A 27428-nucleotide genomic window follows, 5' to 3' on the forward strand; every position below is an offset into this window, starting at 1 on the left:
TAGCCATTTTAAGCTTGGGAAAACGGAAAAAATCAGCAGGCGATAAGTGAGGAGAATATGGAGGGTGATTGATCACTGTCACTGAATGCTTAGCAAGTTATTGTTGTACAGACAATGCGGTATGAGGCCGAGAATTATCGTGTAACAGAAACCATTGGCCAGAATCACAGAGTTCCTTCCTTCCTAACCTGGTCATCCTGTTTCTGAGTCCACCAATCACTTCCTTGTAATACCACTGATTGATTGTTTGGTTTTCAGGAAAAACTTCATGGTGGATTAGTGCTTGGGAATCAAAAAATGAGATCAGTACCATCTTTGTCTTCTACTTCTTCTTCTTTACGGGCGAGAACTGCCCTTTCCACTGTGTCCACCTTTGAAACGATTGTACCAGTCATATACCTGGGTTCTTGATAATGCTGCATCACTATACACTGCCCGTATCATCTGTACCGTTTCGGTAAACGATTTACCCAATTTGTAACAAAACTTTATGTTGTAACGTTGTTCCATATTGGTGCACGTATGTTGTACAGTGGGATTTATTTAAACTGCCGGAAGGCGGGGAGTGAAGCTTCTTCTCCTTCTCCTTCTCCAGACAGCTGTGTGGATGTCGCTAGGGACGAGCCTGGTCTAGTGGTTCTACCTGCCTGTTACGTCATATCGCACAGGCAGCTCAAGCTCCTGGCTATGGTTGCCAGGAAAGAAAGTAAGCGATGATTCACATGAACGGCCCGTGACGCCTGCACATTTTGGTAAAAAACATATACTTGAGAGCCCATAATCGAATACAGATACTACATTTAGAGCACTTTCGATTTCCTTTCTGATTAAAAATTTAGAAGCGACTGCGAAATAGTGAGTGTCGTAGCACAACTGGCCAGGTTTCGCGAGTTTTGAAACTCATAGACGCTTGAAGTTTTTTATAACGCATTTTTGGTATTTAGCGCCGCTCTCTGTCATTTTTAATCAATCACGGCGATTAGGGTGAGTAATTATTTGAAAATACACTCACAGAGAACACCCATGCCAGGATTCGAAACAGGGAACTTCGGGGTGTGACTGCGTCAACCAATGAACACACTAGATCACCTATCCGTATGGAATATATGTGTATATTTATAAAACTGGCTGGCGTGTAAAAAAAGCATGAAAATGATACATTTACTTCTATTTTAGTTTTCCCCTTAATTTTCGTCCACATACGAATTAGACAATAGTGAGTTTCTCAATTTCAAATCTTCGCCCCCCCCCACTCCCAACCAATCTATTAATTTTTTAGAAATTAGAATTACACTAACACAGAATATTTACTAGTATTCTTGATATATGCCCACCTGAAAATATTTCTTTATTCGAAAGATTTATTTCGATTTGAGCAGTGTTTTGAGGAGAAGGATCGAGAAATTATTCAAACTGGTAAAACAATTTGAAATTATAACTTCACTCTTTAGTAATCGTGTTTCCAAAAGGACTACAAAAGTAGTGATTGCTGCAAAACACACACACACAAACGAAAAGGGGATACGATCGATTTACTAAAATAATGAAACCAGTCTGTGTTAGGTGATTGGATATGAATTTGTTGATTTGCATTATTTCATAAGTCAAAACAATGAACTGAAAACGTAGCTAAGATAATGGTAGTGAATTTTTATTCATGAAGATCTAAGCTACAGTTTTGTTAATATTTTCGATATTATTAACAATGCTATTCTCCCGGGGAAGAATATAAACATCTCAATATCATCAGACTATATTTCCACCCCCTTAGCTGAAATTGATCTCCTGGGCAGGGAACCACTGTAGTAGGCAACTTTTCTGTGCTCTTACATTACGTAAGACACCGTGTCACAGAGTAAATGTGCCCTAAACTAACATGCTGAGTCATAAATTAGTTTACAGTGGTGGGTGAAAAATAATGAATATGAATGTTTTAAACACTTCTATACTTCGCAAGTATTTATATATTGTAAATTGCGTTAACTTCTATATATTTAGCTAATGTATTCGTGCTCTTTAGCTATGTTTATATAAATCGTTGGTTCAAATGTAGCAGTCGACATACAGTGGCGCCGCTATCGGAGAAAAGTAAAACTAGACAATCCCAGGGGAAAGTATGAAGGGTCAGAATATCCTCAACCTATTGGAACCAACCTCTCTTTTGACGTGAACTTGTTATTAATATAAAATTGTAGCCTTACGTAAGTCGGTGACTCATACAAAATACTGTACTTTACCCCTATCTATTAGGACGGATTGTATGAATGAAAAATTACATTAATATTAATAATAATAATACACCAATATTGAACAGACCTTTGTTACTTCTAAGTGATGCCGTATACAAGTGAGGTGACAAGGGGTCGAATGATCGGAATGTCGGAATGTGGCCGGTCAGTAGAAGATATCGCTATGGCTGTTGGCAGAGACCCATCTTGTGTTAAATATTGGATTAAAAGATATGAAGAGGAGGGTGAAGATGGTTTAAAAACTCGCAGAAAATCAGGCACGAAACGAAAAACCACCATGGAACAAGATGCGGAAATATTAAATATGAATAGAATGAACCCATTTCTACCAGCATCTAAAATTTGTCAAGATCTGAACCTGCCATGCGCAGCATCAACTGTCCGGAGGCGTCTTCATTCGGCAGGTATTCACAGCCGAAAGCCAGCAAGGAAAGAAATGTTGACAACCTATCACAGAAATGAAAGAATTGGATTTGCTCTGGAATATATGAGTAAACCTGCAGAATTCTGGGACACAGTTATATGGAGTGAAGGTGTTCAGTTCAGATCAACTTGGTCAACTTACGGTGTGGCGACCAAAAAATACTCGTTACGTTCAACAACATGTTTTGGCGCAGAAAAGAAGTGGAAGGGTGAGTGCTGCATTTTGGGCCTGGATGAGCAGTGCAACTATGGGTGAATTGATAGAAATTTCTCCCAGAATGAATTCACAGGAGTACGTTTCAGTGTTAGAAGAATGTATGCTTCCTACTGTCCGTACAGTATACCCAGTTGAGGAGATGCCCATCATTAATTTTGTACACGACAATAGCAGTGTCCACACATCTCATGTAACCAAGCATTGGCTTTTAAGTCACCAGGAAATTTCAACTTTACAATGGCCACCAAAATCACCTGACCTAAATCCTATCGAGCACATCTGGTCGATGGTTGTAAGGGAGTGGGAACCACGGCAAGAACAGAGAAGAGAAGAGTTGGTTGCCCATGTTCAGGACGTGTGGAAGACCGTTCAAAACCGACCACGAATTTGTCAGAGACTAGTTCAGTCTGTTCCTAAGAGACTTAATGAGGTTATAGATTGTGACGGATGGTGGACACATTATTAAATAATACACAATATTAGTGTAGAAAGCAAAGAAAAGTTCCTGTTGCAATTGTAATTTTCTATGTAAAGGGTGTGACTTAACTGAAATAGTAGTTTGTAGAATAATCTGTAATAATTATTTGGTGAATACGGGAAAAAATAGGAACAATACAAAGAAAAGAAACTTGATGACAAAAACATGTTTCACTCTATTTGTACTGTGTTGATTTTGTATTTGCTTTATAATATTATGTTCGTAATTTTACTCATGAGTGAAACAGGAAAGACAGAGTGAGAAGCATTTGTGAATAGAATAAATAGGTTATAGTGCTAATAAATAAGATTGTAATTTATGGACTAAATTACAGACTACAGAAAAGTGTTCATTCTATATTTAAATACACTAACAAATATAAACCTACATTATCGTCTTATAATAAACACTTCCACTCCCGGTCTCTTGTAAAACATGGCAAAGGGTCCATTGGAAAAGATATCTTGGGTGCATCTAACACATCGGCATCTGGAGAGGGGGTGGGGAGCAAACCGGTTTCTGCAACTACCTTGGAAAATGACATTTTAAATCAAAATAAAAGCTAGTTAATATTGTAACCGATAAACGAAATAAATATGCCACCAGAGTAATGAAAGTATAAAATACATGAACCAGATCAAAACTTCATGTTTTCATATTCTACTACTTAATGCAAGTTCTACATGGATCCACGAGTTTTAAAAAATTGAATTATGAAGATTTTGATGTAACAAGTTACAAAGCACAAATATATGATTAAAATTTTGCTTTTAGTTTCAAAGATTTTTGTTAAACTAGCTGCGTAAAAGTTAATTACAAAATAAAATAACTACGCATTTCAGTGTATTAAATATAACGGATTTTCATTCGTGTAGTGGCTCGAATAGAAGTTTGTCCGAAGGCAATAATAATAATAGCTCAGTCATTAGGGCGTCTAACTACCATGCGAGAGACCCGGGTATGATCCCGGCGGTGGTGAACCTGGATTTATTCCAGCTGTTCAATCGGCTCCGGCACTTACCTAGCGTCGTATAAAGTGGACACCTGGAGGAAACTCTGTGAGGTAAAGGCGGCCAGCGGCGTGGTGCTGTTCACATCACCCACACCTTAGGCCGGGATCAAGAAAGTGTGGGGCCCTAACTCCACACTCCCTGTGCGCCTTAATCATGGCGTGATGCAAAGCAAAGGGAGCATTTTACTTTTTAAAAGTTTTAAATAATATTAATAAATATAATAAAATGATAGTTTATTAGTTATAATGATATTTATTATTGTTATAAATTACATCATTACATTTTATGTCATGGACTCACCACCTCTAATAAAATTCATGACGACTCCCATGCACGCCAAACGTATGAGCTAACATTTTGTTGCAGTAGGTTTAAATTCTGGCGTCGTGAAACACTGCAACTGATTTCTCTCATTCACAATACGCAACCGACCATTTGAAGTATCTAGCAGCTATGACAATTTCCGCTCAGTCTTAGTGTTATCGTGTTCGCAAAATTAATGTTCCTCGCCAAAATTTCTTAATTGGAGCATTAAACAAAATCAACACATTATTACTTTTTTTAATGTAGCTCTACGATGGGGAAGATACGTTGCTCAAGAAAGCTGTTTCCATATTAGTTCTCAGCAATAAACTTACTGTCAAGTGTAGATAAACAGTTGCCTACATTACAATTTCAAAATGGAAATATTGTCCACGTAGACTTGCGCAATGTAATAAACTATTTTTTGTATTTCGCCTCCAACAAAGTTGCTGTGGCTGTTGGATTATCTTATTGTAGATGGGTTTTGATTTGATTTGATTTAGTTTATTTTACTTCGCGTTTTGTGCCTCTTGGCTAATTTGCGAAGATGGGGATGAGTGATGAAATGATGAAATTGATGAACGGACATTCACAAACAACCAAGCCCGACCGGGATTCGAACCCGGGACCCTTGGCGTAGATGGGTTTTGATTATACACACGTTTAATGTATATTTTCCCAACTGTTTTAACTATTTATAATAAAATATACGCGGTAAATAATGGAAGTTGACATACGGTTCACATGTTGCAGCTAGGTCCTCCCCAGTGTAACAAAACGAAGGGGCTCCGACGTCTAGCCTCGATTAGCCTATTTGTGCACAAAGTTGACTTGAAACTAGGCTTGTCAACCCTCTCGGAATGACCGAGAGTCTCCTGGGACCGAACTCACTCTCCCGGTCTCCAGGACAAATTTTGTTTTCTCCCGGCATGACAAGATTGAGTATTATTACATTTTCATTATTATCATTTTTCTTTTTTCAATTGGTATTCACTAACAGAGTTAAGAGACTTGTTATTGCAAAAGAAACAATTAAACTTCAAAATATTATTTCGAAGGTTCATGAAAAATTAGTCCATATTTATCTGAGTGAGATGAAGGAGAGATAGAAAATTTAAACATATTGTTGCCCCAAAGCGTTTACACCACAGGTGCAGAAAACGAAGATTTGATTTGATTTGATTTAGTTTGTTTTACTTCGCGTTTTGTGCCTCTTGGCTAATTTGCGAAGATGGGGATGAGTGATGAAATGATGAAATTGATGAATGGACATTCACAAACAACCAAACCCGACCGGAATTCGAACCGGGACCCTTGGCGTCGCAGCGCGATGTGCTAACCACTTTTTTTTTTTTTTAAAAAAAAGGAAATACCCCCTACACGGAGGTATCCCCCACCATTCACTCTTTTTCTCACTTTTACACTTTTCACCACTCGGCCACAGGGTCGGGCAGAAAACGAAGAGAAAGGCATTGTCTCGAGACTTCCTTATTTCCCTGCACCCAATTTTGGTTCTTTATTCAGATTTAGTTCGTTATTGCACAGTGTGGTTATCAGTTCTTGTCATTACCAGTTTCAGATCGTGAGAAAAGAAAAGAAAGTATTACTACAATGCAATTCAATAATGCGTGGAATAGTTATTTCGATTGGTTAAAAGAGTCAGTTTGAAAAGGAATGTAGAGGCCCTATACGTGTAAGACTGTAGAGTATATTAATTTTGATCTGTTTAGTTACAAATTGTGGTTGCTCTGTTGCTTTGATAAAATTTTGTATTCCCAATAAAACAGGTTTCAAAATCCTGGGGGACGGGGTATTTCCCCCACCAAACATTTTCGGGGGCGGGGAGAGTTTTTGTTACAACAAACAAGAGATAAGCAATTACTTTTAATTTGAACTATACTGTGCTAAGAATAATATCGAATACATACACAAATTAGTGTAGTTGTGAGTGTTCAATGTTTTTTCTCTCTCAAGAGATCATTAACAATTCTACTTCAATACACACAATAAAAGTAAAACAAGAATGCAAAACAATAATAACTATGAAATCTAATTGATTTATATGAACATAAAGCAAAAACTTAATAAAAACTTACACATAATAAAACCACTTCAACTATTTCATAATTTATTAACATCTTTAACCAATTTGTAAAGGACGTAGTTTGCTACTTTATAATATCTGATATTTAACAATAACAAATTTATTTATTTATGGATAATTAATAATACATTTTTAAGTTAGTAATTTATTTTTACTTTTAATAACATTATGAATATGTATATCGTATAAATTATATGTATGTTTGTGGGGAGGGGCGTTTGTAGATTAAGATCTTTCTCCCCCACCCCCAACAGTCTTATATGATTTCGCACCCTGCAATTGAAAGTCCACAGCTAACATTCAGGGCATTAATCTTCCATAACATTTTAATCTAAAGCGTTCAAAAGCTGCAAAGAAATCTCCCGGAATTTTATTTTTTTGAAGTTGGCAAGTCTACTGGAGGGTCAAATTCCTGTTACAGCTTCCTTCCTCTTCTCTTAGCAAATACTTGTAATAATAACTGGATTGAGCAGTCATTAAAGATTCCTTTCTCAACACGAAATATTTTGATTTTCCTTTGTGCTATACCAATGAACTATCAAGGCATATAAGCTGACATGGCATCAAAATGTGTTTTTCAGAGGATTCAAACTCACGATCTAAAGCCTTCCTGCTCTTCAAATATACATGTGCATTTTTCAGTGCTGCCATTAAAAGTAACAAACACGCAGGTGTTTATTTCGCTGTATACCTCCATCTATCTCTCCCCCTCCCCCATTCAGCACGAGAAACCGGTTCTGCAAATGTAGTTCGCCTGCTATTTCACGAGCGTAAGGTGGATGAAACCTTTCAACACAGACGTTACTTGGCTCGTACCCAGCGAACAACGTCCTACCTGTCTGGAAGGAGAGTTTCCCTCCCCACCGTCCGGAAATACAAAAGGATAGCACTGTACGCTGCCTGCACGCGACCTGCATCTGACGCACGTTTACCCCGATACCGACTGCCTATATATAACAGGTTGAAACATACACTGACGGGAAGTTCAGATAAACCTCTTTGCAGTGTTGCCAGAATACGGAACCTTTGTATTTGGTTTGGTTCTTTTCTTTTTGACAGTTCGGTTTCTTCATGGGCGGACCTTGTATGTAATATGATAATTTCCTTAATTTCTTTGGTATTTTTATAAGTTCTACTGGATTTCTGAGAAATTGCATCAGGCCAATCACCTGAACTGTTGACTTGCTTGTCATTACTCCTAGAATCAGCAGGCATTATTTGCGAAACAGTGCTTATGAACAAAGTACGCACGAGACCTTGATTATTGAAGAATGATTTTCATGGCTTAAGGAAAATTAAGAAGTAACGTGAAAATTTTCAGTTGCATTCAGATAAAAATTTAATATTTTTTGGATAAATCGTATTTGAATATTTGCCCCATCTCTACATATATAGTAGTCCATATCTCAATTGCTCAACAGTGCAAATACCACATTTTATGTAAAAACATTTAATGTATATTTACCATAACATTCATGTAGATCGTTCGAAACAATGAAATTCACCAACATTTGTAATATTTTATTGACAACATAGAAACCCAGGTCTCATTTACAAGACAAAGGTAACGCTAACTTTGTTAATACTGTAAATTAGAGTACAAAACCTTCCATAGTTGTAGAATAATATATGGTTGTTATCTTGTTCGATGGTGCAAGACAAAAGAAGAGAAAGATAAGGAAAGCTGTGTTAATCCAAGCAGAACTTGACGACAACAACGAACGACCGTTACTGGAAAAAATGGATTTTCCGCAGTTAATTCATTTAAAGAGCGAAGGTGAAATACGGTAACATGGCGTTACGCAACGTCCTTTTCAGGATATTAGCGCGAAAAAGAACGATTGCAGTCGCATCCAAGGACAGATTGGCGACACCTGCAAAGTGTCACAAGTTGCTATGTGAAGCGAAATGTGTGGCCCAGGTGTATCAGTACGATACTACATGACATTTGATTGACTGTGTGTTTTACGTCAACTTTGACAGTAATGTTAATCGGGACTGGATCTACAGTTTAAAGTGGAATCCGAACCACTATGTGCTTCACCGGGTATCGAACTTGATTACAAAGCGACAACGTTATCACTATGCCATCGACGAGGCTCTACTACCACCACTACATGACCTATTGGTCTATAAATGCTATCACGTTATTACTCGACAGACCACATTTTATTATTATTATTTCCTTTGGAGGTGTTGTCCAAAATGTAAGCAGGAAATTTGCAAGGAAATTAACTCTTTTAGGAAGATATAAACGCACAACCACCCTCATACGAATATCTCCTCAAAACGTTCACTGTTCCTTTTTTTCAATATTAGTATTTTCTGTATTTTCAAAATAATTATTACATTGTGGAATGCATTATACAACAAATTTAACTTTTTATAGAACCGATGTATTCAAATTACCATTCTTGCAATCTGCATATATGAACTACCGACAACTAGCTAACAGTCTTCTTTGCATTTTATTATTTTGCATAGTCTCTGCTCCCTGGGCAGTATTTTAGCAGGCTAACAAGGTTCTGACACCTAGATTCATAGCCAGAATATTCCTCAGAAGGTTTGTGTTGTGTCACCCATGTGTTTTTATATTTGTCACTTCATTCATTTAATTGCATCACCATTCATCATCGACACGCTTACTCCCACGTTTCCGGATGGGATTTAACACCTTCTGCAACAAATTTATATCATTGCTTTGTGTACTAGGTCGCCCCTACTCTACCCATTTAGATCAATATGAGTGTGAGGATATATAATGAATAGATCGAAAGAAGAAACAATACTCTGGTTTGAATTTCAAACCAGAACATTAGCAAAAGAACAAGAATTGTTGTTCCAAGGCGAAGTCTCTGTCGAAAGATGAGAGTTTACTTTTGTAGAAAACAATAAAAAATTTGAATAAAAGCACTTCTAAAACTTTGATAGAAAAATGAATAAAAGTAATTATACAACTGTTATATTAGATAAAATATTTTAAAATCTCATATTAGCAGTTTAATAATTATTATTATCCATATTTCTTATTGTTTTCAACAAAAACAGTCACACATCATCTTACAACACAAACATCTTCGAACAAAGAACAAGAGCTACTTTTTGTTGTCTGGTGGCAAATATAAGAGTAGGGAAATTGTTCGTTGCTATTTTTATTCTAATTTATTTACAGTCTGGACATTCCCAGTGGAATAATCTGCTAGAAGATATTGAATGCGTCATTGGCACTTTTCTTTCAATTCTTAAAGTTCGCATTTCATAACAAAGTGATTGATGTACATAGTAATGAATGTCTTTTCCATGTACATTTGACGTAAAATGTTTTTTACATTCAGCAACACAGAAAGTTATCCACTACTAACTTTAACCGTTCCAGTTTGTTCCTTTTCAAGTTATCCTTAGATTATATGCAATCAATATAATTACAATTGAAATGAAAGAATATTTTACTCCTGCCGTACAAGCGCACGAGTACTTTGGATATTCGCGTGCAGAGGTTCAGCTGTAGCTGGGTTTCTGCAACCAAGACCGATCGATACGAGAGCACTAGGTCAACAAGAAGTTGATAGAGAAAGATCATGTTCACAGCATAGCGGCAGTTTAGCACCCCAGATCAAACGGCCTTTCCAATACAAGTAACTAACGTGTGAAGTTAAACGCAGTCAATAAAATAAATCACCACAAAATATATTAATGCAATAAAAGTTTAAATTGTATGTTTCTATCTTCCCTAGTGTGTCTTAAGCAGCGTGCGCATTAAGGGGAGGGATGCTGGCGATCTCCCCCCCCCAACAAAAATATTATCTCCAGCATCAGAAAATTATTTTTGATCCTGTCATTGTTAACTACGTAACAAACAAAATCAAAACATCCTTCGTGTCCACTAATGGGGCAGTCATATAATTTCTCAAGGGATAGTGCTGGTATTTTACATAGATTAAAGGGTTCACAAGAAACTTGTAGGCAGGTAGATGGACGTTAAGTTTGAACTTGGTAATATAAATTAGGTGAAGTTTTCGGTGTTACTAGTGCGATAGCTCTTTTTGCGTATGAGTTTTCTTAGAATGTAAATATACTGTTTTTAAATTAGGTGTGAATGTTATCATAAGATTTAATGGGTTAGGTTAGAATCAATGTTCTAAGGTTTAGAACCGCAAGGCAATAGTTTAGTTTACCGACTTGCAACATGCATACAAATTTGCCCTACCTCTAAAAATGAAATCCCAAGTCGTCACTGAGCGCCACCCCCCCCCCCCAAAGCAAAACGCTTAATTCGTAGAGAGGCCTAAGTGTGTGAAGAATGGTTTCAGAGATCATTCACTCACCGCACCTCTAATGATTCTCGGAAATTTTTATGTAATATGGGTTTTACATGTGAAGTTTTCTGATTATAGGTGAACCAATATTATCTTCAAGATGCCGACATGTATCGAACCCGGAACCCCTTGATTATAAAGCGACGAAGCGTTTTAGAATAAAGTGGAATTCCAATGGAGTCATAACATGTTATGTTCAGGATATTGATTGACGGACGCTGTCCTTGGCTCATTTCTAGGCATTTTACAAACACCATTCCGCCAAGGAGGTCACGTGATATTGATTGCTGAAGGAACGGCCGATAGACGGACAGATTTTATATTCTACGTGATCCTTCCGTACACCCTGTACGTACATCACGTAATTCGTCTAAGCTATTTTGATTCTCGGAATATCAATAGGATACATCGTGACAAATAACTAATGAAATTACTTGTGTGGCAGAAGTTGGCGCTGTTGCCACGTCGGAGCACAACCCCGTGTGTTCGGACGTTCAAGAGAATTAAAGATCTCGTTGTAGAGTTGATCTTTGTAATCCATGTGATACAAACTGACAGTATTTGCTCGAAATGTCAGGAATGACACGAACGTGGCCCGGAGATAGGTCCGTCTGACGCTCGAACAAGGCAACGCAACGTGGTTGACGTCGCCACACAGTGCGCGGGAACCAGCTACTTTTGTCCCGCCCTCGCTTTGCTTTTCCCATATGTGGCACCAGCGCAATTCTGCCCAGCCGCCTATTTTCATGGCCGTGCGTTTAGTACGTGTGTGCAATACACCACTTTTTTTCTCTAGCTCGCGATGAGCCAAAAGCTGCAGAAAGTGAAGTAAAATATGTATAAGCTAAGTCAATCGATCATTCTTTTTCCTAGCTCTATCTTTTCCAAGGTGGAGTGATGGCTTTTGCTAACTCTCAACTTCAGATAATTTACATTGAAATAAGTTAGCCTCCTCCCGTATACAATAGAAACTGGACATAATATATGGCATATTAGCCCAAATATGCATTTTCGTGTGGCATTTATGGTAAATTAAATGTGATGACCCGCTTAGAAAATATTCACACACCCATTCAGTTTCCACACTCGTTCCTATGGCTCCATGCCTACATATATTAGCAGGGACTCTGGCACGTACAGTAGACTCGCGATTATCCGAGGTAATTGGGACCGAGACCACCTCGGATACGGAAAAACTCTGATAATACGATGTGCTAATTGGTCGTAAATGACGAAACAACACTTAAAACTGTATAGTAATTATTTATTACTAGTACAACATAAATTAGAAGATGACTTTTTCCGCTTAGAATAGGCCTACATAGACTTAAACACCACCGTAACAATCGGATACACCAACAATGTAACGAACACGTGCAGCGCGGACGGTGACTTTACCCCATAAACAAAGGGGGGGGGGGTGCGCTATCAAGTGCGATGTTTTCCAACCACTCCCTCGGTTAACCCGGAGCCTCGGTTAATCGGGACTCGGTTAATCGCGAGTCTACTGTATATTTCAATTCAAAACCAGTGTAATTTTTTATGAGGGTGCAGACCTGATGTCGGGGGGTTTGTGAAATTTAATGATGCCAATGCTGGTGCATGCGGGTACTATATTCAACTTTTGATGATTAGTATCTTAAAATGACAAGTAGCTAACGTTTGCAACATATGTTGTAAAAGAAACTGCTACGAAGCTTACCCCTCTCCTTCTCTCAGATATCTAAATATTACCGGATATATACAAAGCCTTGCATTTTTCTAGACCATGACACATCCTCGGAATGGAGTAACAAAATTTGTCAGTGTCGAGTTGAAGCTGTGACGTTGCAAGTAGATCATTTAATACCATTCCTAGCAATGGCGTACCCTAGGGAGGAGCTGGTGAGGTTGCAGCCGACCCAAAAGCATGAGCGAAAAAATATTTTAAAGAAAAAATAGAGTAGTTACAGGCAATATTTAGTACCAGGGGCGCCGACTTGTCAAAATTATTGGGGGGGGGCTCTGATCACTGAAATAAATGAATGAATGACTCACTCACTCCCTTTTTTAAAAATAAAAATTACGTCTTCGTATAGCAGTTTTTAAGCAGCTATTATATTCCCCATGCAAATGAAATGGGACATGAAAAACGTGTGTCTGCTCATTTGTTTTTTAGATAACAATTAACATTTTTATTTAAAAGTAGGCTATGTATTTACATTAAGAGACCAACATAACAGTTTTATGCCGGCCTCGGTAGCTGAGCGTGTTGCGTGGTCGTCTCAACTCGCTTTGATCCGGAGGTCTCAGGTTCGAGTCCCGGCGAGGGCATGGGTGTGCATTAATGTCCGCAACAGACTTGTAAAGAAAGGACATGTGACGGGTGCAAAGAACCTTAGTGTTGACGTACCCATAAAAAATAGCGAATATTTACAATATTTAACAGTTTTATTTTGGTGGCCGCGGTGGCTCAGTCGGTAACGCGTCTGACTACCATGCTAAAGGTCCCGGGTTCGATCCCCGGCCGGTTCAAATCCGGGAACTTTTCTAACGATGGAAGCGGCCCCGGCGCCCACCCAGCGTCGAATAACATGGGTACCTGGGGGAAACCCTGGGGGGTAAAGGCGGTCAGGGGCGTGATGCTGATCACATCACCCCCACTCACGGCCGGATCAAGAAAGTGTGGAGCGTTACCCCCACACCCCCTATACGCCTTCATGGCGTGGTGCTATGCACAGGGGAGCACTTTACCTTTACTTTAACAGTTTTATTTAATAAATGCTAACACAAATCGCAGGCAAATAGTTTTACTTTTTTGTTTTTGCTACGATAATTTACTTTTTAAATTTAATTTTGCAATAATAAATAAACACATAGCACGCCGTGCTTTAGCAATAATGCCTTTGATCATAGCCGTTTCCGCAATGCAGACTTTTCATAAGCTTTCCTTGCGTACTTTACTGCAAGCCAGTGTTAAATAAACTCAAACACTTTAGAATTATTTTCCCCTTATTCTTTGGACTAGAGGAAGAGATTTCGAGGATAACTAAATATCGTACATATCAATATTGCCTGAAAGTCGTGTTTTTGACCTCAAATTGTTCAGAATTCACTCAACAACATACTGGTATAATTGTCATATCACCTCGTTATTTTGAAACTCTTTTTAGTAAATATGTTAACAATACTCATAATTATATACTTAGTACATAGTACATAGTAATAAGTCATGTGTTTTTCTGTCTCCGTTCATAGCCCCCCAAAAGTTGATGGTTTAGCGGTCACCCCCCCCCCCCCAAATTTGATAGTCTAGAACATTTCAAATGTGTATTTAAAGTTAAGTTCATGTGGCACAATTCAGAGTAAACTTTACAAGAGATGCAAAATAATACATTAGATCCTCTTAAGCAAAATTATTTGGGGGATTCTGCCCCACATCGTTAACATTGGGGGGCTCGAGCCCCCCCCCCCAAGCCCCATGGAGTCGGCGCCTATGTTTAGTACTATACGTACAATGAAAAGTACGGAATTAATAACTAAAGTACTTGTCTAGAACAAACATTTTGTTCAGAATCATTCATATAAAGACTAGCCATGTTCCAGATACTAACAGAACATGCAGGTTTCTTCAGTGCTTTCTTTTAGTAGCCTACTTCGCTACAGCAAACTGTTGACTGACTGACCGTTAAAATAGTTGCAGGAAGTTGAAATTCGTTTCAACAATAGAAGCTTACATTACGTCAGGCCTGGCGCTCTGTCAGTTGTCGAGTTTCAATGACGGACGATAATTTAAATTCGTTCATTATTTTGACTTTTAATTATTATTATTGTTACGAAAATGCCAGAAAAGTGCGTTATATAATAAATTAAAATAAACGAAATCCAAAGTGAACGTGGTTGCCAAATTTCTTTAGCTATCGTTCCAATGCTCTACCAAGTTATTGAAATTTTCGGTGGGAGTTTTTCTATTTGCGGAATGGATTTCCCAGCCCGGGATACCCCATGAATTCATCACTGTCATGAGAAGAGAGCAAGGCAGACATTCCTATAGTTCACAATACAAAGAAAAATCCTGGTAATTTAACGAGTTTTTACTGTCAAAAAAACTAATAAAACTCTTCTACAGCCATTGATTGATTGATTGAGTTGGTACCAGACGTCCCGATTTAGTCGGGACAGTCCCCTTTTTCAGTCCGTGTCCCGACTTTTTTCTGACCTCATTCGGGACCTCAAAATTTCTTGTCAAGCCATTTTTTCTTTAATTTTCTAGTGTTTACTCAGTCATAATAAACATACAAACGCACATTTTCCACAAAACATTGTTGATTGCGAAAGATAAAGAAAAAGATAACATGCAAGAAACTGTTTCTTGCATGTTAGTCAGGCGGAGGGTTAGATAAACATATGTATCATTTATGTGTACGCGCACGCGGTCATGCATTGCGACATAGGAATAAAGTAGTAAAAACGTCCCGATTTCACGTTCTGAAAACATGGTAGCTTTATGCACAGTAAAAGTATCGGGACTGGACCTACAGTTTAATTTGTACACTCATGGACACTTTTGGGTTCGAACTATCCCATTGAAACTCAGATTGTAACAACCCAGAAGTGTCCGTGATTGTACTCGAAAATCTTACGAATATTTCTTATAGACTACTCCACGTTCAGCTCTCCGGAAATAAAACTAAAATCTTGGTGTGCCACTGGTATCATAGCATTTTTGAAGCGCACACAAGCCCCAAAGTTACATAAGTTGCACATATACCGAATATAAATAAAGCCAAGCAGAAAGTACTCCATAACCTTGACAAGTGACGGATTGCAACAGAATCAATAGCCTCTGACAATGGCTGCCGTATTTCGATAAGAGCTTCGAACTGCCTTTCGCAATGCCACGCTATCCACTACCAATGGTATTCCCGTTTAGGAGACTCATCAGAAAAAATATTTAAATTCCCTTCTGCAATGGTCATTGGTTTGATTGATTTTGTTTATTTTACTTCGCTTTTCTTCCACTTTGTACTAATCGTGAAGATGAGGATGAGTGATCATATGATGAAATCGATGAAGGGACACTCACAGTTAATGTATTTCAAAACTACCACAGCTACAATACAAAATTTAGTAGATAAGTAGACATACCTAATAAATAATAGCTAGAAAACAAGCTACACTAATACAATCTGATTATCTATCTGGCCGTGAGAGAAAAGGAACGATTTGTAAACATTTGGAAAGGAACTAATGTGAAGGTCTATTTTTCTCCCAGTGGTTGAAGATCTAGCCAATTCTAGTTGAACATGATAAATCATTTCTATTGGCCCCCGTTTAAGTTTGTCTATGAAAATAAAATAATCGAAATTAAAACCAGCTAATTTTAGCGTAGTGGTACGTCCTTGCAAGACTTACTGTTACTTCAGAGTAAAAGTTCCCTTGTTGGCTACCAGAACATGGTTAATTTCTTATGTGTGCTTCTTTGTTAACAATTTAACATGTAAAATCCTGCATTGGATTAAGCCTTGCGTGGGGTTGCACATGTTAACTGAGTGTGTTGAGGCAACATGATAATTATTAAGCCCTGCGATTGTAAACTCGTACACTGCGTTTGACGTTGCAAATCGTACCATGATGTCTTCCAAATTATTGAAGCTACAAATACGAATTTTGTTGTGTTGAAAGATCTATGAATGTCTTACTCGATGCCATAATATCTTCCATTGATTCATTCGTTTGTGAGTTTTCATAAATTATTCATTAGGATCTACCAGACGAAAAACAAACAAGTTAGAGTTGCAAATCCATATTATGAAGAATAAAACTATTAGAATATGTATTAATTATGCAATTAATTACTCAAATATATTATTAAACCACTAAAATATGATTATACGTTAAAACGCGGGATTTCAGAGTTTCCTGAAAAACTTAATCTTAAAATAAAAAGTAGGGCGTATATGCACTTTGAATTCTCACTGTGAAGCTTTAATTGAAAAAATCTATAATTGATTTTTTTCTAATAAAGGAACCCAACCTGCGTTACAAGAAAATATCCGAATCTACTCCAAAAACTACCAACGCACCTAGGAGTTACAGTAGCCAATTACAGTAGGTATCATTGTCAGATTAATGATGTTGTTAATTTCAAAAACTTGTGAATGAATTTCAGATTTATCATCAACAAAATGTAATGGGTCATGTTAATCATATTATTTTGGAATGTCCAATTCACTCAGAGAATCTAAGGACTTTATTAACAAAAAAATATCAAAAATTAATGTTCCTTTTCACATTAATTTGACTTCAACGTTGTATGCACCAGATATTCGAATTGGATAAATTATACTAGCTTTTGTTAATGAATGATGTAGTTATATAAAAAGGTATTTAAGAGCGTATTTGAACTTTGTGTGTAAACATTTATGTATCTTATGTATTTAAAATGTACATTGGGCGTAAACAGTTTACTTGTCAAGTTGTAAGTCCAATAAAATTTTGTTGAGCTGTGTTATCGTCAACAATACTTAGAACACAGAATACCTATATTAGTAGGCCTCCCCGATGGCGCAATGGTAGCTTCGTCGCCTTGTAATCAAAGGTTGCCCGGTTCGATACCCGATGGAGGTACATAGTGGTTCGGATCCCACTTTAAACTCTAGTTCCAGTCCCGATTAGCCTTACTGTGCATAAAGTGGACTTAAAACACCAAATCAATCAACCAACCAACCTATACTAGTAGACTTAAAAATGTGTGCTGGGCGTGAACAGCCAGATGTAAGCTGTAAGTCCAATAAAATGTGTTGATAATGATATAATTAACAAATAAGCAACCAAACTTAATTTTGCTTCGTTTTAAAACGACCATGAGAATGAAATTAAAGTTTTAAAAATGAACTTTTCTTTCAGTGATAGTTTTCGAATTTTCTTAAAGCTTAGATTTTATGCCGATATTCAAGTCGCAATTAGTCATAATGCTCAGTTATTTAAGGCAAATGCTTCCTCCACAACTACTTCAGTTTGGAAAGAAAAGAAAAGCTACAAGAACACTGACATTTACTAGTAAAAGAACGTGATGTCCCCCAAAATCCGAAACTATTTTATCTCTAGTCTGCGCTCGACAAAAGTACGAGAAACTTTTTTCTCCGTGATTAACATATCACCAATTTTTAACAAATGAGAAATATTCGTCTACGAAACAACTTTGTCATGGAAGATGTGAAAGAATGAGAAGAAAAATATGTTGTTTCACTTAAAGGTAAAATGCCTGTCCGCGTAAATTTCATGGATCATTTCGCGATTTTATACGAGCCGAACAACCACGCAAAATAGCGTCAAGGAATAAAAGTTGGAAAGAATGTTGTCCGTGTGCCAACCAGCATCAGCCAGAAGAAGTAGCTGTCATGTTATGCGTTTTCTTGCTCACGATAAGTTTCCACGCTAAACTCATTGTTTGCATGTGTGCGTGTAATATTAGATATCTCGCCTGTCAAGCGTCAAATTCTCGGACTGGGCGATTTCAGGTGCTAATTTTCCCAGGAATGTCCTACATGGAGCAGCTTTGGGGTTCATCCAATTTCTAATGTACGAGTTCCTGTTCGGGAAGGGGGGGGGGGGAGGGTAAAGGCAGTCAAAGCTTGATGCTTCACATCACACCCCACAAATAGCAGATATTTTGAATGTGTAGTCCCTACCTCTCCATTTTTCCCCTTCTATATGCCTACACGGCACGTTGTAATGTATAGGGAGTAACATATACTATACTATACTCTGTCCTTATTGTCGTTCGCTCGCTCTAGATATTCCAGGGACAGAGTATAGTAACTATCTGGCCCTCAATATATTCGTCCGAAGAGAACTCGTGTTCCATCCTGTATTCAAATATTGAATATCTCATCTAAGATAATATATTTCCCAAAATGAAAAGGAATTTCAATTGTGAGAAAGACACACGAGATTACATTCTGAGAATTTAACATTTCTTTATTGGGATTACGGACACAATATACAGTTTTCTTAAAAAGGTGAAATCCACCAACAAAAACCAGAAGCCTCAGTTACATATTAAGATGAAATGTAATCTGATCCACTTGCAGCGTAACTAGAAGTTGTTATCCTAAATGATTAATAAATTAGAAAATGAACCACAACTTTCTACATCAGTGAAAAAAATGATTTCATTATGGTTCCTCTTTATTTTTGAACACTGGTCTTTTGAGACTGATCTTCACAAATTCTGGTTCCAAGAGTTTCTTTGTAGTACAGGTAGGTGTCCAACTTAGTGGTGGAACTGGATATTTAATCTACCTAGCCCTGAGAAAATTATGTGATCTTAGTGTGAACGATAGCATTCACTCCAAAGCTGCTTACCGTAAAGCAATAAAATATCATCTGCATAACCTTTGGAATCCACAAAACTGTGATGAGCGTATTTCACTTTTCATGCCTCATGAATACTCCCGTACGCACTACACTAATTAAAAAATATTGAATAGTTTCTTTCTTCAAAATACATGTACAGAATGTGTTCCTAGAGTAACCAGGAACAGCTTTCTAACTGACGTTTTCATCTTCCTTTATGTGCGGGAAATGTAACAATTGGCTTGCAGCTACTTGACTGTATCGATTTTCTCCTCAAGATATTTGAACAGTTCAAGAGTGAAGAATTCATCGTTAGAAAGGGCTCCAATTTTTTTGCAATTCGTAGAACGTCAAGGCATTTTAATGAGTTTGTAAATTTAATTAATATCTATTTTGTTACGTAACTGCTACGGTGGAAGTGAATGGATGAAAGGAATCATCCACAAGTCTCCCACAATTACAAACCATTCCGATAGTGTCCCGTCCACCGAGATCAAAAAACTAAAGGTAAGGATATCCAAAAGAGACATTTAGCTTTAATATCCAGATTGCTTTCCTATGTATAATCCAATCCAGCGACTGACTGTTTACTTGGATATTATGATGGATTGATTTGCTGTTTTAAGTCCATTTTATGCACAGTAAGGCTAATCGTGATTGGACCTACAGTTTAAAGTGGAATCCGAACCACTATGTGCTTTCACCGGTTATCGAACCGCGGACAGACTTGATTACAAGGCGACGACGCTACAACTGCGCCATTGGGGAGACCCTTTACTTGGATATTACAAATATAATTTAATAAGTAATAGTTGCCAGATGTCAAATTATCGCCATGAGAAATTAAGAGCACAGAAGAGTAATTGAAACGTGAAAATCTGGTTGAAAGTGGATTTGGAATGAATCAAGCACATCTCACCGCCCTCTATACACAGAGGACTTCCGAACAAAGTGTTCCTAAAGCGTATACTCAGCTACTGTCTTGCAAGCAACACGCAGTATTCCACAATACGTGTTCTACACAAGGGTTTTCATATCAAGTCCTATATTTCAAAACATTTATCATCTTAAAACAAGTTAAAGGTTGACACTTGAATGGAAAGAGAAGTATCTTTCAACTTCCAAAAAGGCCATAAAATAACTGTTGTACAAGTAATAGAATGTAATTAAATATATTAGAACAACGTCCTTGATACTTGCGAAGTAAATAGTAAATAAATTTCGCTTTCCAGCTGGTGAATTATGGAATACAAGGACCTCTTGGAGAAAGGAAGTAATATTTCAGTTGAGCCTTTGATGAGACTGATTGTGGGTCCTGGCGCCTGAGCCTCGTTTGCCTGCTATAATGAAGTTTCCAGGCTGTATTATGTGGAAGTGTGTCTGATATTTTAGCCCCTTCCAAGAAAACGTCACTCTTTACAGTCCTGACTGTGTTCTGAACTCAAGATCTGGGAGTCACTACGAGTGATGGTTAAGACGATAGTCGCACCCACGAATTTTCGAAGGGGGCGGGGTGTTCAACCAAATGAAAAATATGAAAAAAGAAAAAAAGACAGGTAAGATTCTTGTTCTAAAGCAACAACTTTGGTAAAGGATGGATTCAAAGTCATACATAAGGGTGCAAGGATTTATAAATGCTGCTGTGTCTTCCAAACAGTGATTCCTTTTATTTGAAAATGACAAGGATGAGAAGTTTTCCATTATAAAATATAAAATTTGTTAAAAAAGGAATTTTCTGTACAACATGATGGCCTAGGGGTTTACCCCATAACCATCCTGATCTTATAACATTTATCACGTTTAAGTCCTAATAAAAATATGTTGTTCCACACGCGATTGCCCACCATGCAAAAGAAGAAAAAAATACAATTTAATTTTCCCCCTCAAAACAGAGTAGACTAAATAATTTAGCACCAATAATAATATCAAGTATTTTAAATAATATCGATCTACTATGATATAAGCTATAGAATCGTTTAACTGAAACAAACATTGAATTGTTCTTCCTGGTGGCATGAATGGGATAGGAAAAAAGATTTTACAGAATTCTTGTTCAGATACCTGATGGTAAGAGACCTGTTGGAAGGTTAATACGAAGATGGAGGGATATGGTTGAGATAGACCTAAAGGAAATCTGTAAGGATGGAAAAGATTGGATTGATCTTGCCCAGGATAGGGACAGATAGAAGACTTGTGTTGATGCAGCCATAAAATTTCGGGTTTAGGAAGGCTAGAGAGTTAGTTAGTTAGATTGAGTGTACCTGCTTTTTAAAATTAAAAAATAATGAGAATGCAAGAACTTCAGAATACGCGAACGGTGTAGGCAACCTTTTAAGATTAGTTTTGTTTGGGCGTCGAATTGTGCAGCGAATGAAACAATCCATACCTATAGACTTTGTACAATTATCTTGGAAGCTCAGTATGCTGTAACCACAAATCAATTGAGCAGTTAACAATCTTTCCTGCATGAAGGAAATCCCTCTTATGTCACTCTTTATGCCCTTTGGTATTTCGTGCTGCCGCTACTAAAGAGAATAATAGAGGAGTATCCACCTGTTTTTATGACAAGAATTTCAATGAAGTTACCTTCACCTTGTGAACCAGTTTTGCAACATATGAGCCAACAGAGCACGCAGGCAGCAACACATGAAGCAAGGTCTTCTTTCCTCATGACGTCACGAAATGCAGAAAGAAATGTAAATTTCTGGTTTTATTTTTAACACTGATCGCGGCTCCCTTTTCTGCTTTGTTATGCAAGAAAAAAATCTCTCGAATGGCGAGCGGTCGCAAATCGTACTACGCAGAAGTAAGAGAGTCTGGACTAGATATTTTGAAAACCGAGTTATAGGGACCATCACATGGCTCGAACGTCACGACGTCAGCTGTTGGCTATTATCCATCGAGATGCCGCATTGATGACGCTCGCGTCGAGAAAATGAAAGCTCCTCTGGACAGCGCCTTCCTTTTAATTTACTTCACTAATCACGCTCTTTCTTCTCTCTCTTGCCACTAAAATATCTTCCTACAAGGTTAGCGGACACTCAGGCACGTATCTAGAAATATATTTCGGGGGGGGGGGGGGTTCGAACCAAGTCTCAGAAATAATAATAACAATAGAAATGATTAAAAGAATACAACATTAAATTAAATTAATGACATTAATTAAACATGTACAATAATAAATAATGTTTTTTTTATTATTACGTGAATAGGTAAAAAGACTGTATTGAAATAGAGATACAACAGCCCATATTCATATCTAGCTTAGGTGTAGTTAATTTAATATCGCAAAAATTGTATAAAAACATCTGCCCTGACTAGGGTATTAATGTCAAATAGATAAAGAATTGAGTATTTATTGAATAACAAAAAAGAATGTTAGATCCAGTAGACAAAAACTAAAGTTCCTGATTAATATTTTATGCATATTATTAAAAGTAGTAGAGTGCATAAATATTCTTTGATACCGCCCTTCACAACCATACGATCCCAATATAATCTTTTGCCTTCTAATAAATTCGGCGGAAATAAAGAGCCTTCGATTATGGAACAAATACTAAAAGTAGTATATTTTCATTATTTGATTTCAGTACTTGGTAAGTAGGTGTTTTCACCGTAAAGGGGACAATTGTAGGAAAATATTTTACACTTAAAAGGTACTGAAATCAATAACAACACGAACAGGAACCTGAACACACAATCTAGGAAAAGTAGTGATTTTGAGCAGCAATTTATCGACACGCCCCAATATACCCCTCCCCATTAAATGTTTTAATAAAATCTAATGAATTACCATTTTGCTGTTAAATCTACCCTTAGTCCCATAAGAACCAATTTACATTTCCCACATCGTATCTTCTGCACAGCAACGTAACTTTGAGGAGGGGGAGGGGGCAGAACATGAATTTTATTGTTCACCTTGCCTTCCCCTCCAAGTTACGTCAATGATTCTAGACACCTATGATTTTTAGACGACCTGTTTATTGCCAAAGTCTATCTTTATTTTGGTCGCCCACTTTAGCATTTCACGATTTTATTTCAAAACGTAAATGAATTAACTAATTAGGTTATTGTAAGAAAATATTCTTCAAATGAGCCTTCATTACAGACAATAGTGATAGAAAATATGGGATACTAACGAGCTAGGGCTCGAAAGTTGATGAAAAATTATATTTTTTTCTTAACCTTGAAAACAATGCTAAACCTGATATCAGTTTGCTTCCCTTCAGTTAGAACCAGAAAACGCTGTTTTAATTTTGCATTTTTCGAATTTTTTGAATTTTAGGTGATTTTTCAGTATTTTTTGTTGCATTTTCATCATTTTTGAGGGTTTTTTTTTGCTTCTTCTCTGTTGTTTAATGAATTTCCTAGTATAACTTACATATTGAAATGCAAAATTATAATCTTATGTACGCGAAACAACAACTATACCGTATTTTCAGATCCTGAGCGACTACTGTAAGAGCCCACTCTGAAAGGAGGTGAATGACATACAGAAAATCTAATGGATTATGTAACAGTGAAGTGAAAATAATAAAAATAGAGTACATTAGCTCTTAATTGCTTTATTTCATTTTCTTCGATAGTCTAAACCTCAGAACGAGTTTTATCGAATTATTCAACTATTCTCTTGTAATTTATGAAAATCAAGCTTTCATTTTAAGAGTGTAAATTACTTTTAGTCCATTTTTAGACATTTTTGGGCCATTCTTTAATAAGATCATTCTAAAGAACATTTTTTAGATTTTTTTAGGGCATCAACTCCGGACCATAAGGATCGCGTTTGCGCCAGGGTGGATAAAAAATCATGATTTTTATTTTAAAAATAATTTGATTATTTTTATTTAAATAGGATTTTTTCTAATCTAAATCGATTTTAAAAAAATCATGCTTAAAATTGCTTGTATGGTTTCTGGCACCATATGTATAGATGCATATACGTATGTATAGATATAGTTTTTTATAGAAATACTTTTTCTGGTAAACGGTCCTGTAAAATATTTGAACAGTTTGATTAAAGCAAAAAAAATATATATAAATATACATTTTTCTGCTTCTGATACTGTATATTTGAATCTAATATGGAAATGTTTGTTGAATGTGTTAATAAAACTATAATAATTTCAGTAATTTTTCTTGCAGGGAAAATAAAACATTCTGGATGTACTATATAAATGTAAATTAAAATATTCTCATAGTCTCTTTTATGATATCTTGCAAAATATTAGCTGCCATGTTTATTTACATTTTAAGGATAATAGCACTATTTATGGTTTCACATGATTAGTGTTTTGTATATTAATCTAGACAAAATTTTTACTATTTCTGACTATAAAAATGATTGAATTTTAAATCAAGAGAAATTTAAATGTGTTTACAGTTTACATAATACATTTCCTTTCGCATGAGCTTCACCCCATCAGTACATATATTATGTTTCCTTTCTTAGAGCCTAATAAACACCATTAAATGATTGCGAGATTTAAATCAGTAAATTTTTTTTTTTTTTTTTTTTTTTTTAAATCACCTGATTGAAATTCTGATATAAATTGAGATTATTATACGTAATATGCTAAGCGTCCCTCAGCAGAGAAAGCATCCTCTGAAGTTAGAAGCCACTGCCTGTGGCTGCAACCTTGGGAGTGCACCCCGATATTGCATTTGACCTTCTTGCGGTTAACTGTCTGGTCTGTGACGAAGTGGCACAAGGCTCGAGACATATTTCACATTAGGAAAACCCTTTGGGCATAAAACACATATTGCAATATTAATTGTAGCAAGAAATGCTTGCATTTCCTTCTGCAATATAACATAACATTTTTCATTAATAAGGCTAGGATTTTTATAATATAAAATGGCCAATATATGCAAAATAAAAAAATGCTCTTATGACCTAAAATTTAAAAGAAAATATGCGCTATAATTTGAGAAATATGCCCTTACAACTGAACTGTTTCAAACATCAAACATATATGACATATGCTCATACATTTTCACATACTATTTTCAGTTCACTTTATGCTTGCACTCAGAAGTTTTGGCGTAAATTCCATTTTGTGCACTACACTGCAATAGGGGAGGAAAGTAGTTCTCATAATTTTGCAGAAAATTAACAGTGAACTACACTTAGAAGAAATTCAACAATAAGAAAACATTTGCTCAGAGTTAGTTTGGGACAAAGTCAATTTTCTGATTTCATTCCATTAGAAAAGAGACTGGTTTTCACCATTTTCAGGAAATAAACAGGGACGTATAAATGTAAGATAATCAAAAACTTGAATGAACATGTAAGTAAGAACGAATCCACTTCAAAAATGACTATTCCTTGAAAAAGTGAATATATGCTGAATAGGACTGAAAATCTACTGAATATGACTGAAAATCTATCAAAATATGCACTATTACTAAGAAATGGCCAAATTTGCCTAAATATGTCCTTAAATAGCAAAGCACCTTCATTTAATTAGTTCCTTCATAACATGAATTTCTCCATATTTAGGGAAAAATATGCTAAGTCATGAAAATCTTAGCCCTATTTTTTAATAGTCTCTTGGGATGAACTCATTACAAAACACCTCCTGAACTCTGAATATCAACCTATTACTTTCGCTGTTTCAATATAACTTATAATCACATATATTCCAAGTATGATTGCTACTTATCCTAAGGCAATGGCTTTTTCTGCTGATGTCAATCAATAATTACAGTAATTTCACACAGTGACCTCACATCATTCATAACAGCAATGTCCGGAGGGCACCAACCGCAGCGAAGGACCACCATTGCACTCCAAGCGAACAGAAGCGGAACGAAAGGTTTTAACAGAAGAAAAAGCCCCAATCATAAATAATTACAAGGTCGAAGTTATCACTTGCACGTACTAAAGCAACTCAGTGGCTCTATGCAACAGGATACTTTTAACTGGGGTTCGCTCGTAAGTAGCTAGTACATAGTTATTGGATTTAGAAAGAACAATCCAGTGTAGGTTTTAAGTGCACCAATACCTATCCGCGCTTTCCAGATTTCACCAGGAGTCAACGCAGAGAAAATTGCTATTCTACGTGCGAACTTCAACCAGCATCATTTTCTTGAGGCGCTACAACTTCATGTATTGAAAGTTTTGGCCTTCTCAACATTTTTCCTATCCTGGATGCTCTTCGTCCAATTCTTTACTTTCATGTTTTTCAGATCTGGAATTATTTCATCTGCCCATCGTTTCTTTGGCCTGCCTAAGGCTCGTGTCCCAAGTGGTTTCCATTTATATATTTCTCTTACTAATCTTTCATCAGACATTCTACATTTACGTGCCCAAACCATCTTAGTCTTTGTGATTTTGTGAAATTTATGATATTTTCATTCCTGATTAACTTGAGTTCTTCGTTAATTTGTATTCTCCAATTTCCATCAGGTTCTTTCAGAAGTCCATAAATTCTTCTTAAGATTTTCCTTTCAAATATTAAGAGTTTCTGTTTACAGGAGTCTTTGAGGGACCAAGTATCGCATGCGTATGTGGTTATGGGTCTTATTATGCTATGATAAAATCTCAGTTTCGCAGATTTAGATATCAGTTTGCTCTTAAATAGAGCTAAGTTGGCGAAATATGCTTTATTACCCAGAATAATTATCTCTTTAATTTCTTCTTCAATTGTGTTGTCGCCATTTACAACTGATGCAAGATATTTGAAAGATCTCACTTCTATTCTCTCTTCTTTTATAATTAGGTCTTGTAATCTGCTTCTACCTTTTACACATCTGATATATTTAGTTTTCTGCATTTTAGTTACGAGACCCATTTTCAAAGCTTCACTTTTTTATTGTTCTAATGTTTCTATTAATGTAAGGATGTCATTGGCATATGCAATACATTTCAACCAGCATCTAAGCTAGAAAAAATGATTGTGACGAAAGGAGGTAAGTTTCAGTCTCGTATCAAAATTTGAGACGAGGATGAGACCAAAATAATCGATACTTGATCATGAATAAAA

The 27428-nt window shown here is 36.6% G+C and overlaps 3 protein-coding genes across 3 annotated transcripts in view; 1 reads left to right on the forward strand and 2 right to left on the reverse strand.

Moving 5' to 3' along the window:
- The window catches only part of LOC146001425 (uncharacterized), a 75012-nt gene extending 74617 nt beyond the window's left edge, over window positions 1-395 (reverse strand). The window contains exon 1 of the mRNA XM_083138743.1: window positions 311-395. Coding sequence (XP_082994869.1) covers window positions 311-395 — 85 coding nt within the window. The remainder of the gene's footprint in view (window positions 1-310) is intronic.
- Window positions 1-27428, reverse strand: part of LOC146001756 (uncharacterized) — a 222365-nt gene that overhangs the window by 168709 nt on the left and 26228 nt on the right. The gene's annotated exons all lie outside the window — the stretch shown is intronic.
- LOC146001426 (uncharacterized) lies at window positions 2377-2928 on the forward strand. The gene has a single exon (XM_083138745.1). It carries the CDS (start codon window positions 2377-2379, stop codon window positions 2926-2928), a length of 552 nt encoding a protein of 183 aa, XP_082994871.1.

This window comes from Lepisma saccharinum, chromosome 17, assembly GCF_977018435.1.
Source record: "Lepisma saccharinum chromosome 17, izLepSacc3.1, whole genome shotgun sequence".
In the NCBI taxonomy this organism is placed as follows: domain Eukaryota; kingdom Metazoa; phylum Arthropoda; class Insecta; order Zygentoma; family Lepismatidae; genus Lepisma; species Lepisma saccharinum.